The sequence below is a fragment of the Coregonus clupeaformis genome, chromosome 21 (genome assembly GCF_020615455.1).
Source record: "Coregonus clupeaformis isolate EN_2021a chromosome 21, ASM2061545v1, whole genome shotgun sequence".
In the NCBI taxonomy this organism is placed as follows: Eukaryota; Metazoa; Chordata; class Actinopteri; order Salmoniformes; family Salmonidae; genus Coregonus; species Coregonus clupeaformis.
The window spans coordinates 33,146,094-33,162,300 of record NC_059212.1 but is presented as its reverse complement, the minus strand read 5'-3'; the positions used below and the strand labels follow the sequence as shown (position 1 = coordinate 33,162,300).

At 48.0% G+C, this 16,207-nt stretch overlaps 1 protein-coding gene across 5 annotated transcripts in view; it reads left to right on the top strand.

Moving 5' to 3' along the window:
• The window catches only part of LOC121535300 (zinc finger protein 521-like), a 193,516-nt gene that overhangs the window by 107,638 nt on the left and 69,671 nt on the right, over window positions 1-16,207 (top strand). For all 5 annotated transcript variants that reach the window (XM_041842221.2, XM_041842220.2, XM_041842223.2 and 2 more), the window contains exon 4: window positions 12,497-16,053. In XM_041842221.2, coding sequence (XP_041698155.1) covers window positions 12,497-16,053 — 3,557 coding nt within the window. The remainder of the gene's footprint in view (window positions 1-12,496; window positions 16,054-16,207) is intronic.

Genomic DNA, 16,207 nt, shown 5'->3' with positions numbered 1-16,207 from the left:
GCCGAAAAAGAAAGAACATTCTTGCCTACTTTACCCATATTTTATTTTATTTTATTTTAGCAAAAGACGCTAGTGTGTAGTTCCAGTAGTTAGCTACACCACTACATGGCAAAAAAAAGTAATTAACTACTGAAACACTACCAAGATTTGAATTTAGTTCAACTACCACCAAGCTACTGCCAAATGTAATTAAATTACTAGTTGAACTAAATGTAGTTCACTACTCCCCAACACTGAGAATATGGAACAGGAGTTTGACAAAAGTCTTGCGGTAGATTAGTATTTATTTATTTATTTATTTTGGGGGGTAGATCAGCTTTAATATTGCAGATAGATTGTAATTGTCTGCATCACTTCTAATCCCCCTTATATATTTTTTCGCTACTATACACTACCGCTCAAAAGCTTGGGGTCACTTAGAAATCTCCTTGTTTTCAAAAGAAAAGCAATTTTTTTTGTCCATTAAAATAAAATAAAATTGATCAGAAATACAGTGTAGACATTGTTAATGTTGTAAATGGCTATTGTAGCTGGAAACGGCAGATTTTTTATGGAATATCTACATAGGCGTACAGAGGCCCATTATCAGCAACCATCAGTCCTGTGTTCCAATGGCACGTTGTGTTTGCTAATCGAAGTTGATCATTTTAAAAGGCTAATTGATCATTTTTCTTTGCAACTCTGCCTAGAGGGTCAGCATCCCGGAGTCGCCTCTTCACTGTTGACGTTGAGACTGTTTTTTTGCGGGTGAAGCTGCCAGTTGAGGACCCGTGAGGTGCCTGTTTCTCAAACTAGACTAATGTATTTGTCCTCTTGCTCAGTTGTGGACCGGGGCCTCCCACTCCTCTTTCTTTTCTGGTTAGAGACAGTTTGCGCTGTTCTGTGAAGGGAGTAGTACATAGCGTTGTACGAGATCTTCCGTTTCTTGGTAATTTCTCGCATTTGAATAGCCTTCATTTCTCAGAACAAGAATAGACTGACGAGTTTCAGAAGAAAGTTATTTGTTTCTGGCCATTTTGAGCCTGTAATCGAACCCACAATTGCTGATGCTCCAGATACTCAACTAGTCTCAATAAGGCCAGTTTTATTGCTTCTTTAATCAACACAACAGTTTTCAGCTGTGCTAACATAATTGGAAAAGGGTTTTCTAATGATCAATTAGCCTTTTAAAATGATCAACTTGGATTAGCAAACACAACGTGCCATTGGAACACAGGACTGATGGTTGCTGATAATGGGCCTCTGTACGCCTATGTAGATATTCCATTAAAAATCAGCCGCTTCTAGCTATAATAGCCATTTACAACATTAACAATGTCTACACTGTATTTCTGATCAATTTGATGTTATTTTAATGGACAAAAAAATTGCTTTTCTTTTGAAAACAAGGACATTTCTAAGTGACCCCAAACTTTTGAACGGTAGTGTATATATTATATATATATACACATACATACATACATACATACATACATACATACATACATACATACATATACATACATACATACATAAAAATACATATACATACATATATACAGTTAGGGAAAAAAGTATTTGATCCCCTGCTGATTTTGTACGTTTGCCCTCTGACAAAGAAATGATCAGTCTATAATTTTAATGGTAGGTTTATTTGAACAATGAGAGACAGAATAACAACAACAAAAAACAGAAAAACGCATGTCAAAAATGTTATAAATTGATTTGCATTTTAATGAGGGCAATAAGTATTTGACCCCCTCTCAATCAGAAAGATTTCTAGCTCCCAGGTGTCTTTTATGCAGGTAACGAGCTGAGATTAGGAGCACACTCTTAAAGGGAGTGCTCCTAATCTCAGCTTGTTACCTGTATAAAAGACACCTGTCCACAGAAGCAATCAATCAATCAGATTCCAAACTCCACCATGGCCAAGACCAAAGAGCTCTCCGAGGATGTCAGGGACAAGATTGTAGACCTACACAAGGCTGGAATGGGCTACAAGACCATCGCCAAGCAGCTTGGTGAGAAGGTGACAACAGTTGGTGCAATTATTCGCAAATGGAAGAAACACAAAAGAACTGTCAATCTCCCTCGCCCTGGGGCTCCATGCAAGATCTCACCTCATGGAGTGGCAATGATCATGAGAACGGTGAGGAATCAGCCCAGAACTACACAGGAGGATCTTGTCAATGATCTCAAAGCAGCTGGGACCATAGTCACCAAGAAAACAATTGGTAACACACTACGCCGTGAAGGACTGAAATCCTGCAGCGCCCGCAAGGTCCCCCTGCTCAAGAAAGCACATATACAAGCCCATCTGAAGTTTGCCAATGAACATCTGAATGATTCAGAGGAGAACTGGGTGAAAGTGTTGTGGTCAGATGAGACCAAAATGGAGCTCTTTGGCATCAACTCAACTCGCCGTGTTTGGAGGAGGAGGAATGCTGCCTAAGACCCCAAGAACACCATCCCCACTGTCAAACATGGAGGTGGAAACATTATGCTTTGGGGGTGTTTTTCTGCTAAGGGGACAGGACAACTTCACCGCATCAAAGGGACGATGTACCGTCAAATCTTGGGTGAGAACCTCCTTCCCTCAGCCAGGGCATTGAAAATGGGTCGTGGATGGGTATTCCAGCATGACAATGACCCAAAACACATGGCCAAGGCAACAAAGGAGTGGCTCAAGAAGAAGCACATTAAGGTCCTGGAGTAGCCTAGCCAGTCTCCAGACCGTAATCCCATAGAAAATCTGTGGAGGGAGCTGAAGGTTCGAGTTGCCAAACGTCAGCCTCGAAACCTTAATGACTTGGAGAAGATATGCAAAGAGGAGTGGGACAAAATCCTTCCTGAGATGTGTGCAAACCTGGTGGCCAACTACAAGAAACGTCTGACCTCTGTGATTGCCAACAAGGGTTTTGCCACAAAGTACTAAGTCATGTTTTGCAGAAGGGTCAAATACTTATTTCCCTCATTAAAATGCAAATCAATTTATAACAACAACATATAACCAAACATGCACACCCTGACCAAACTAACTAGAGTTCTAGAGGTTAGGGCGTGACGGTACCCCCCCACCCAAAGGTGCGGACTCCGGCCGCACAAACCTGACTTAACAGGGGAGGGTCCGGGTGGGCTTCCAGCCTCGGTGGCGGCTCCGGCTCCGGGCGTGACATCTTCTCCCTTACTGCCTCCGCGTTGCACCCCTGGACCAGTCTGGACCTCAACGCGGAGCTTCCCCTCTCAGTCCTCCCACGATGCACCGATCCCTGTCTGGACCCTGGTGTGGGAGACCACGAACCTGGAGAGGAGCTGACGTCTGGACCCGGAGTGGAGCCGCTGACCGGAACTGGACTAGGCACCGGTGGAGCGGACTTCTCTGACTCCGGAGTGGAGTCGCTGACCTGAGCTGGACTAGGCACCGGTGGAGTGGACTGCTCTAGCTCCGGAGTGGAGCCGCTGACCGGAGCTGGACTGGGCACCGGTGGAGCGAAATGCTCTGACTCCGGAGTGGAGCCACTGACCGGAACTGGACTTGGCACCGGTGGAGCGGACTACTCTGACTCCGGAGTGGAGTCGCTGACCTGAGCTGGACTAGGCACCGGTGGAGCGGACTGCTCTAGCTCCGGAGTGGAGCTGCTGACCGGAGCTGGACTGGGCACCGGTGGAGCGGACTGCTCTGACTCCGGAGTGGAGTCGCTGACCTGAGCTGGACTGGGCACCGGTGGAGCGGACTGCTCTGATTCCGGAGTGGAGCCGCTGACCGGAGCTGGACTGGGCACCGGTGGAGCGGACTGCTCTGACTCCGGAGTGGAGCCGCTGACCGGAGCTGGACTGGGCACCGGTGGAACGGGCACGGGCCGTGCCGGACTGGGAACACGCACCACTGGCTTGGTGCGAGGAGCAGGCACGGGCCGGGCCGGACTGGGGACACGCACCACTGGTCTGGTGCGAGGAGCAGGAACGGGCCGGGCCGGACTGGGGACACGCACCACTGGTCTGGTGCGAGGAGCAGGAACGGGCCGGGCCGGACTGGGGACACGCACCACTGGTCTGATGCGAGGAGCAGGCACGGGCCGTACCGGACTGGGAACATGCACCACTGGCTTGGTGCGAGGTGCAGGCACGGGCCGGGCCGGAGACACGCACCACTGGCCTGGTGCGGGTAGCAGGTACGGGGCGTACAGGGCTGGCGACACGCACCACTGGTCTGGTGCGAGGAGCAGGCATGGGCCGTACCGGACTGGATACGCGCACCACTGGTTTGGTGCGGGGAGCAGGTACGGGGCGTACCGGGCTGGCGACAGGCACCACTGGTTTGGTGCGAGGAGCAGGCACGGGCCGTACCGGACTGGGAACACGCACCACTGGCTTGGTGCGAGGTGCAGGTACGGGCCGGGCCGGACTGGAGACACGCACCACTAGCTTGGTGCGAGATGCAGGCATGAGGTGTACCGGACTGGGAACTGTTGTTAGAGATCTCTGACTGTACCAGTCTTTTACTCTCCGCACCCAGTCCTCCTCCAGTGAGGACTCCTCCTTGAGCCCCCACGAGTGCAGTGGTCGGGGCTCTTCTCTATCGATCCCCGACCACCCTTTTAGCCCCCCCAATTTTTTTTATTGGGGCTGTCTCTCGGCCTTCCTCCTCGGCCGTCGCCTTCTGTGTTCCTCTCCTGCCTGGGCCTCCTTCGCCCGGGGTCCTTTACCTGCCAATATCTCCTCCCAAGTCCAAAATGACTTCCCCACCTGTGTCCAGGGTGTCTGCTGCTCCTGGGCACGCTTTTTGGTGGGATCTTCTGTCACGGACGTTAAGAGACGGGTCAGACCAAGGTGCAGCGTGGTATGCGAACATGTTTATTAAACTGGATAAACACTCGACAAAACAACGTAACGTGACTTGACGTGCAAGTCCTATGGGCTAAGACAACAACCAGCCTACACGGAACAAGATCCCACAAACAAGGACTGCAACCAGGCTACTAAAGTATGATCCCCAATCAGAGACAACGAGCGACAGCTGCCTCTGATTGGGAATCATACCCAGCCAAACATAGAAGTATAACCACTAGACTCTAAACATAGATATACAACAACATAGAACTAAACATGCACACCCTGACCAAACTAACTAGAGCTCTAGAGGTCAGGGCGTGACAGTGCTATACATTTTGCTATAATTTTTGCATCACAACACTGAATTGTAAGGGGCCTCCAATTTTTTTAATAGACTGGATCGTTATATTTCCCACTTGTATCCAGTTTCAGTAATAATGAAATCAGACCTTCTTCTTGAGTGTCTGATAATCTACCATTTAAATAGGAGTGGTTAAAACATGCTAATAACGGTCCTCTGAGTATATCAAAACAGGTTTGGTATACCTCAACTGGTATGCCATCCAACCCTGGAGTTTAGTTGCATCCAGAAGTTCCTCCTCTGTAATTTTGCCTTCACATTAGTCTCTCTGTATGGCTGTTAATTTAACATTATCAATAGAAAAAAAATCCATACAATTAGCATCAGTTAGAGGAGATGGAGGCGACTGAAATGAAAACATATGCTTAAAGTACTTTGCTTCCTCCTTCAAAATATAATTTGGTGAATCATGGGTGACTCTGTCATTTGTAACCAATTTCAGTAAGTTATTTTTGGTAGCATTTCTATGTTGAAGATAAAAAGATAATTTGGTGCATTTTTCCCCATATTCCATCCAGTTTGCTTTCTTTTTTATAATATATTACACGTGATCTTTCTTGAATAAGTTCCTCCATTTCTTTTTGTTTTTCCTATAACAGTTTTTATTGCTATCTATCTGTTCTGTTATACCTTCTATTTCCTTTGTTAGTATGGACTCTTTTGATCTAAATTGCTTTTGTTTTCGAGATGAGTACTGAATTGCATGGCCTCTAAAGGCACATTTAAAAGTGTCCCATACAATAAGGGGATTTGCTGTACTCTCTGATTAATGCCCTCCTGCCTGGCCCGTGAGTTTTGGTGGGCGGCCCTCTCTTGGCAGGTTTGTTTTGGGGTGGTCCTCTGTAGCTCAGCTGGTAGAGCACGGCGCTTGTAACGCCAAGGTAGTGGGTTCGATCCCCGGGACCACCCATACACAAAAAAATTTATGCACGCATGACTGTAAGTCGCTTTGGATAAAAGCGTCTGCTAAATGGCATATTATTATTATTATTATATTGTGGTGCCATATTCTTTCAATTTTTTAATAATGGATTTAATGGTGCTCCGTGGGATGTTAAAAGTTTCAGATATTTTTTTATAACCCAACCCTGATCCACAACTTTGTCCCAGACCTGTTTGGATAGCTCCTTGGTCTTCATGGTACCGCTAGCTTGGTGGTGCCCCTTGCTTAGTGGTGTTGCAGACTATTTCAGGACAGGTGTATATATACTGAGATCATGTGACAGATCACGTGACACTTAAATTGCACACAGGTGGACGTTATATAGCTAATTATGTGACTTCTGAAGGTAATTGGTTGCACCAGATCTTATTTAGTGGCTTCATAGCAAAGGGGGTGAGTACATATGTGCGCACCACTTTTCCGTTATTTAATTTTTTGAATTTTTTGAAACAAGTTATTTTTTTCATTTCACTTCACCAATTTGGACTATTTTGTGTATGTCCATTACATGAAATCCAAATAAAAATCAATTTAAATGACAGGTTGTAATGCAACAAAATAGGAAAAACACTAAGGGGGATGAATACTTTTGCAAGGCACTGTGTATCTCACTAGGTCAGGATATTTAAGCCTCCATATATCCACTAATTCTAATGTATCCATGACATTCATGATTTCCTTAAGAGTATGAGGGTGATAGTTTGTAGTGTGATTTCCTTTACGTTCCATTGAGCTATTTAACCCTCCCGTTGTCCTAGGGTCAAAATGACCCGCCACTGTGTTGAACCAACTTTATTTAATTTTTATATTTTTTGGATCATTTGTGAGAAGGAGGCAGTGATACTTTCTTTAAAGTCTCACAGCCTCCTTCTCACAAATGATCCCAAAAATATACAAATTAAATAAAGTTGGTTCAACACAGTGGCGGGTCATTTTGACCCTAGGACAACGGGAGGGTTAAAACAGTATTATAATCTCTCACCATAATAATAGAGTCTTGTATTGCTTGCAGGGTTGATCATTTATTATATATATTTTAAAAGAAGCTTGGATCATCATTATTTGGTCCGTAAAGGTTATTGAGCCATATCTGTTTATCGGTCCAATAACATATTTAAAATCTTCCATCTACCTTGCGGATCTGTTTGGACAATTTGCACATTCGGATCAAAATTACTGTTAATTAATATCATCACCCCTTTTGAGTTTCTTTGCCCATGGGAGAAGTATATTTCGCCCCACTGCTCCACTCGGGAGTTACCTTTCAACAAAATATATTATATTCCTTGTCTTTGAGCCATGTAAATATTATTATTATTTTCTTATTATCTGCTAAGCCATTACAATTATAACTGTCTATACTTATTTCACCATTTACCATAATGAGATACAAGTTTCAAATCTATTCATCATAATATGTTTGTAAATTTACAGTTAAAAAGACCAAAGTGATTGAGTGTCCATATATCTAGCGGTAGAATTGGCAGAAGATCTCCTAAAGCCTTCGTCTGATAAGATATGGTAGTTGATTTGGATAAAAGTTGTCTGTCTCTGGAATAAGAGTCGAGGTGCTCTATCCACCCCTGTTTAGTACTGTCAGGCAGAGATAAGACTCCTTGAACTGCTCCCAGGACCCCAGACAGGAAGTCACAGGTGCCAACAGTGAGTCATTCCCAAAGCATGGCCCTTAGAAGCTTAATGCTGTCTGTGCGTTATGACTGGATAAAAAAAAACTATCATAAGCAGCTTGTCGTCAATCGTTAAAGTTGATGTCCATAGCGGTGATTTAGGGGCCATAGACTGACACAGAGGCTTGTCTGGTCTAATTTATCGTGCTACGCAAGCTGGGAGGGAAAACAAATGCTTTCACCTCTTATGTCAAATTGTCACAGTTCTGATGACAGGCCAGAGAGAGGTGTAGTTACACTGTACTGCACTGTACTGCACTGTACAGTACTGCACTCTAGAAGTATAAAGTATGAGATGCTAGAACATAGTCATATTCTCACCCACCTAAACCATGATGACTACACCTGTGACTTCACTGCATTCCTGCTCATTTCTCAATATGTTTTATAGTGAAGACATGAGGAAGAATGGGGTCACAGAAACAAACCAATTTGAACTAACAGATACTATACTGTAGCTATATTTTTGCACTAAATGCTTGAAGTGAAGCGCATGTCAGCTCGCGGGTTCTTAAGAGCGGTGTCTGTGTGTTTGCAGGAGCAGTAATGGCACCAGGTCCCTGACTGAAGGTCTTATTTGAACAGCCATATTTACTCAGTGAGAGAGAGCTAAAAATGAGCATGGAAGAGAGGTGGCACACAGAGAGAGTGTAGACTGGCTTGGAGGCTCAGGGTGATTGTGTGTGTGTGTGTGTGAGCGTGTGTGTGTGTGTTTGTGGAGGGTAGTTTTGGTAGGTTGTGAAGGTTGAATGTTTCAGTGAAGCCTTGTGATGTACGATAAAGGTTTGCAGTTATAGTACTTATACATATAAGTGAAAGCTGAAGTGCCAAGAGTATTTTGTAATAAGCAGTGAACAGAGTTTGTAAGTGCCACAATTCCCTGTGGACCTCCAACTCAGAATAAACCAAGAAAGATAACACATTTAAATTAAGCTTAAAAAAAACGATATGTGTAATGCACCAGTCTTAGCTGGAGAACAAGCACACTCTTACTTGTAAATACGACTTAACAGATGTGAAATGAGTTTCCAGCTGTCCCCTGTATCAGCCCCGCATCCAAGTTGTTTTGTTCTATGTAGCAGACATTTAAAGGAAAGAGAGAGAGAGAGAGAGGGGGTAGAGTAAGAGTGAGGAAAGGACCCAGAGAGAGAGAGACCATAAAGAGAGAGAGAGAGGAGTAAGGGAGAGGGACAAGAACCTAAGATGGAGGTCTTCCTCCCAGGATGTGACAGGCTGTTGGCTGGAGGATGCTCAGGAAGGCCTTGGCAGGCCAACAAAGACAGCCCTTCAGCTCCAGGGTGTACTTTTTCAGGCCCCAGCATCCCCTTTGGCAGCGGCGCAGAGAGCGCTGGCGTGCAAAGGCCCCCGGCCCCAGAGATGGACGGACGAGGAAGAATAGGCCTGCTCGCCTCGCTTTTATTTACTCAGGCTGATGAGGCCTGGGCATTTCTTGTCTGGGTGAAGGAGGGAAAAAACAGGGTCTCTCTCTCAATCTCTCTCTCTCTCTCTCTCTCTTTTTCCTCTTAGGTCTCCTGGGGTTGAACGATACTTTCCATCTGCCGTTGTTCACACACTTGTCTTGGCGGTGTGTGTGGGTGTGTGTTGGGGAGGGGGTTGTATGTGTGTGTGTGTATTACCTGAGCTCTTGTCCTCAAGTGCTACCACCATGGTGATATATGATGGCCTCCCTCAGATAGGAGACGTATGGTAAAATATGTTGTATAGTAAACACAAGTTATCTCAGTAGTACTAGCTACGAGGGGTCAATAACCACCTGTTTGCCAAAAGCCATATCAATAGGTCTTTTGAATGGTACGCCAACATCCTTTCAAAACAACATCAAGCGTTAGTGGGAATAGCAACAGTTCAGAGAAAGCAGCGTAGATATCATTCAGAAGACATTGGAGAACACAAGTATGATTAACAAACAGTGAAGTTCCTGTAATACTGTACTCACATGTCCAATGTCAATACTGCTATAATGTCTACATACATAGGTCATCAATTTACTTGTGTTAATCAACAGTGTGGCACCATGGAGCATGTTAAACCAATTATGCATGATGGCCCACATGTGTACATTACTCATGATTCCCACTCCCCACTCTTGGGTTTGTATGTTAACTAATGTATGCAGCTCAATGTAATAAAGACATTATATAAATAATATCAATCAGTAAACAAAGAAGGGAGGAGGCAGCCTTGACAGCATCGCAATGTCTGCCGGCGATGCCATCATCATTTAAGACAGGCGGAATTACATTTTGCCTTGTATATGTCTTGTAATATGTGTTTGTTTGTTTGTTTTGGTCTTGTCTCCTAGCCAACATGCTTGACTGTAAGGCATTGGTTAGGGTCATTCCTCTCTGCTCCGCTGTCTATTCCAACCCAGGGAGAGTGTGTGTGTGTGTGTGTGTGTGTGTGTGTGTGTGTGTGTGTGTGTGTGTGTGTGTGTGTGTGCATGCGCAGATCCTCCCCCTCCGTGGGGGAGTGCATTCCACTGACTCACCCATCCTCCCTCCAAGCAGAATAAAACAGCATGGATGAACTAGATAAAGAAAGCAAGTAAATGCTTTGGTTTTCTGCCTGCTCCTTGAGTGAGAGCTTGTGTAAAGTGGGCTGTGGAGGGCAGTGGGGGGGCAGGGGAATAACCTCCGACCCCATCTGTTTCCTGAAGATAGGCCCTGATGACGGGTGTAAGTGCTCAGTGATGGTATGTTATCATGACGAAGGGCAGATCTCCCCAGCAAAAATAACAGAACGAGAGAGAGGGAGAGGGAGAGAGAGACTTACAGTATGTGTCAGCTGAAAGATAACATGGTGAAGGGGAAGGTTGGACCCTGGAATGATGGAGGCTTTATACTTTTCCTTTGTCCGTCCCATAAATAAATAAAATACATCTGTGCAGTTTCCTCTTGTTTTTCCCATTCCAATGCAAGGGGGTGGGATTACGTTGTTTTATTTAAGTAAGGAAGTTCACTGTACTTAGAATTGGGCGGAGGGAAGAAGTGGTCCATCACCTTTTGAACCTCCTGGAAGCTGGTGTTTATATCACACTGTGTGCTGTGTTTCGCACCATTAGAATGTCAAGGAATAACCGATTGTGATAAAGAGAAGGTAAATTAAAGATAAAAGCGAGGGCACATTGGCAGTTGTTCTGTTGTCTCCAGGTCATTCACTGCACCTGCTTGTCCTTGGGTGAGGTAGTTATCCTCCCCCACGCTCCCCCCATCCCGCTCTCTCTCTCTGACCTCACCCTAACCCTACACAGTGCCCCCTGGCACACCTTATCTATCCAGCACCGGCTACCTTATGGCTCGGTTCAGCCAGCGCTAGTGTTGCCAACTCCTCAGTAAGGAAAGTAGCTATTGGCTGTCCTAAAAGTTGCTAGAAGTCGCTAAATGATGGCATCACCTAATTTGCATAATGTGCCATGTGCATGTAATTGTGATGGACGCTGTTGGAGAGAGGAATAACATTGTGGGAGAGACAAAAAGTGAGTAAAAAACACCCTACATTTACATCCCGCCCTGATTGTAAGCCAGGGCAGGATCAGCCAGCGGCGACTTCCCGCATGCGCGATTCATTTGCAGTCTGGACGCGGAGGGGTGAACATCTCCTGCTCTGACTGCAGCTGAGAGGGACTGCTGCGCGAGGACTGGGCCACCTGTGAGTGCTTTGGGACGGGGCTGGGGCCCACGGCAGCACCCGCTGCTCGTTGAGAAGAGTAAGAACAATACGTGCTTTCACGTCAGTCTCCAAAAGTCTCCAATAACACCAGAAAAAAGTCGCTAGATTTGTCGCTAGTCGCTTTTTTGAAAATGTGTCGCTAGAGGGGTCTGAAAACTCGCTAAATATAGCGACAAAGTCGCTAAGTTGGCAACACTGCCCAGCGCTCACTCTGCTCAGCCAATATTCTATAATCTAATATCTAGAACAGACTAATGGTCAGAACAGACCGCGTTTCTCTTAAAAAGTCATTAATTTTGTGGTCGAGACTAGAGTGTTATTCTTACATATTTATGTACACTGTGTTTCAATTTCTGTCTTTGTTTCAATTCTCCCTTTTAATTTTCTGAGCTGTGGACTTTTGTTTTCTTGTCTCCCTTGACGTAAGGTCATTTTAAAGCCTATTATTTCATAGAAACTATTCAGGTAATTGTTAAAGAATAATAGAAATGGTCTAATTTACCTCATGTGGGGCTTACATCTTGAAGCTCCCCATTGCCTTGTGTTGGGGTTTAAATGTCGGAGAGATTGCATTTTGAGTCACAGTGGGCTAAGCCATTACATGGCCCCATACAAGGTTAATTGTGGTAAAAGCCTTTTCATTTTTCTTTCCTTACCTGTAATTATACTTTAAATAACAGGTTGAAATGTACGATTTAGATAACTCCTAAGATTATGCATTGTTTCCTGTGAGAGGCAAGCATAATGCAGTAACAAGAAAAAAAAGTCTAAGTAACAAAGGAATGTAAATTCATACTTAGCTACTTTGCAATTATCATAATGACTAATGCCACAGCAGCCAACCTTTACTATTTAACAGAGCTCAGACAAATTAGTTCCTAATGCAATCTGACAAAACACTCTCTCTCTCTCTCTCTCTCTCTCTCTCTCTCTCTCTCTCTCTCTCTCTCTCTCTCTCTCTCTCTCACTTCTCTCTCTGTGTGGACCTGTATCTATGTACAGATGGTGTTGATCTCGATGATGACCCATCCTGTTCTTGGCCTGCATCATCTCCGTCCAGTAAAGACCAGACCTCCCCAGGCCACTGCGAAGACTATGATTTTGGCGAGGATGAAGGGGGCCCCGGCCTACCGTACCCGTGCCAGTTCTGCGACAAGTCCTTCAGTCGTCTGAGCTTCCTCAAGCGCCACGAGCAGAGCCACGGTGACAAGCTCCCCTTCAGTTGCACCTTCTGCAGCCGTCTGTTCAAGCACAAGCGCAGCCGTGACCGGCATGTCAAGCTGCATACCGGCGACAAGAAATACCATTGTGGCGAATGCGACTCAGCCTTCTCACGCAGCGACCACCTCAAGATCCATATGAAGACCCACGCCTCCAACAAGCCCCACAAGTGCCCAGTATGCCGCCGGGGCTTCCTCTCCTCCAGCTCCCTCCACGGACACATGCAGGTCCACGAGCGGGTCAAAGACGGCGGCGGCAGGGGGTCAGGCAGCGGACTCTCCAGGGAGGAGTGGAAACTGAAGGAGACGAGAAAGTGCAGCCGCTGCGAGGAGGGCTTTGACGTCCCTGAGGAGTTGCAGAGGCACATCGCCGAGTGTCACCCTGAATGCTCTCCGTTAGAGGACGGGGGCCTGGGTGGTGCCCTGCAGTGTATTTACTGCCACGAGCCCTTCAGCGATGAGGGCGTCCTGCTGACCCACATTGACCAGGCCCACAGCCACGACCGCAAAGGTCACTGCTGTGCCGTCTGCTCTGAGCACTTCCTCTCCGTGGAGGACCTCTATGCCCACATGGACATCCACCAGCTCCCTGAGTCCAGTAACCACAGCAACAGCCCTTCTCTGCTCACTGTGGGCTACACCTCCGTCTCTAGCACCACCCCGGACTCCAACCTCTCCGTCGACAGCTCCACCATGGTGGAGGCTGCCCCACCTGTGCCCAAGACCCGGGGGAGGAGGAAGAGGGCTGCCCAGCACACCTCACATGACGTCGGGGGCCGCTCCTCCAAGCAGTCCAAGATCTCCTACAGCTGCATCTACTGCAACAAGCAGGTGTTCAATAGCTTGGCCGTACTTCAGATACACCTGCGGACCATGCACCTTGACAAACCTGAGCAGGCACACACCTGTCAGTTCTGCTTGGAGTTGCTGCCATCCCTGTTCAACCTGAGCGAGCACCTGAAGCAGGTGCACAATGCCGAGGACCATGCCACCCTGGTGGCCAGCCTGCCGGACGCCTTGCTCCAGTGTAACTTCTGCACCGAGGTGCTGAGCAACCTTAACGCTCTTCAAGAACACATCCGCTGCTCCCACGGCTTTCCCAGCCCCGTGGCCAAGGAGAGCAATGCCTTCTTCTGTCCCCAGTGCTTTATGGGGTTCCTGACCGAGGCCACCCTGGAGGAGCACGTCCGTCAGACCCACTGCGAGGGGGGCAGCCTGCGTTTCGACTCCCCCCTGGTGGTGACCCCCAAGGAGCCCATCGTGGAGGTGTACTCCTGCTCCTACTGCACCAACTCGCCAATCTTCAACAGCGTTCTGAAGCTGAACAAGCACATCAAAGAAAACCACAAGAACATTCCGCTGGCGCTGAACTACATCAACAATGGGAAGAAGTCTCTGCGGACCCTCAGCCCCTCCTCACCCATATCGATTGATCAATCTTTCCTTCATGGTTCCTCCTCTCGCGGCAATCGTGGCATTAGCGAGTTCATCTGCAACCAGTGTGGGGCCAAGTACACCAGTCTGGACCTGTTCCAGACCCACCTGAAAACTCACCTGGACGGGATGCAGCCCCAGCTCACCTGCCCCCAGTGCAACAAGGACTTCCCCAACCAGGAGTCCCTGCTGAAGCATGTGACTGTCCACTTCACCATCACCTCTACCTACTACATCTGCGAGAGCTGCGACAAGCAGTTCACCTCGGTGGACGACCTGCAGAAACACCTGCTGGAAATGCACACGTTTGTGTTCTTCCGCTGCACCCTCTGCCAGGAAGTGTTTGACTCCAAGGTGTCCACTCAGCTCCACCTGGCCGTCAAGCACAGCAACGAGAAAAAGGTGTACCGCTGTACCTCCTGCAACTGGGACTTCAGGCACGAGGCCGACCTGCAGCTGCATGTCAAGCACAGCCACCTGGAGAACCAGGGCCAGGCCCACCGCTGTATCTTCTGCGGGGAGTCCTTCGGCACGGAGGTGGAGCTGCAGTGCCACATCACCACCCACAGCAAGAAGTATAACTGCCGCTTCTGCAGCAAAGCCTTCCAAGCCATCGTACTTCTGGAGAAGCACCTGAGGGAGAAGCACTGTGTGTTCGAGGGAAAGGCCCAGAACTGTGGCGCCAATGGATCCACCACCGGAGGAGCGGACCACCACCTGGTGGCCAAGGATGACGCAGAGCTACAGGGTCTCCTGACCAACAGCCATGGTGCAGGGGCGGCAGGATCAGGGGGCGTGTTGGAGTCCCCAAACAACCATGATGGAAGTGAGGAGGAAGTGGACACCGCTGACCCCTTGTTCGCGTGTGACATCTGTGGGGCATCGTACACCATGGACTCCCTCCTCACCAACCACCAACTCCGAGACCACAACATCCGCCCGGGCGAGAGCGCCATGGCGAAGAGGAAGTCGGACATGATCAAGGGCACCCACAAGTGTAACGTCTGCCAACGCACCTTCTTCTCAGAGGCAGGTCTGAGGGAACACATGCAGACCCACCTAGGCCCTGTCAAGCACTACATGTGTCCCATCTGCGGAGAGCGTTTCCCCTCGCTGCTCACACTGACCGAGCACAAGGTCACCCACAGCAAGAGCCTAGACACGGGCAGCTGCCGAATCTGCAAGATGCCCCTGCAGAGCGAGGAGGACTTCATGGAGCACTGCCAGATGCACCCAGACCTGAGGAACTCCCTGACGGGCTTCCGCTGTGTGGTGTGCATGCAGACCGTCACCTCCACCCTGGAGCTCAAGATCCACGGCACCTTCCACATGCAGAAGACCGGCACAATGTCCACCAACCACCCCATCGTCCGCACCACCAATCTGGCTTCCCACAACCAGCATCATCACCAACAACACCACCAGGTCAACCAGAAGCTCTTCAAGTGTGCCTCGTGCCTGAAGGAGTTCCGCTCCAAATCTGACCTGGTGAAGCTGGACATCAACGGGCTGCCGTATGGGCTGTGTGCCGCGTGTGTCAGCGCCACCGGCTCAAAGAGCTCCAGCCCCACGGTGATGAACGGAGGCAGGCAGCAGCAGGGAGGGGGAGGAGCCACGACCCCGGCCATGCCTGCTGCAGCATGGACTGCTCATATGGAGAGTCTCAGCCCCGGGGAGGTGAAAGGCAAGCCGGCCCATTCAACGTCATCCTCCTCCTCCTCTATCTCCTCAAGCGCTGCCAAGACTCGATGTACCAGCTGCAATGTGAAGTTTGAGTCAGAGGCGGAGCTGCAGAACCACGCCCAGACGGTGCACAGGGAGCAGGGAGGGGACAGCAACAGCGGGCAGCTCAGGACCCCACAGATCTCCCCCATGCCCAGGGCAAGCCCCTCACAGACAGAGGAGGTAAGGGACTTTAATACAATGAAAATAAACAAATTGTGCCGGTTTCCCGGACAGAGATTAAACCTAGTCCTACACTAAAAAGCTATTTCAATGGAGATTCTTCATTGACAATGCTTTTTATTCCAGGACTAGGCTTAATCTGTATCAGGGAAAC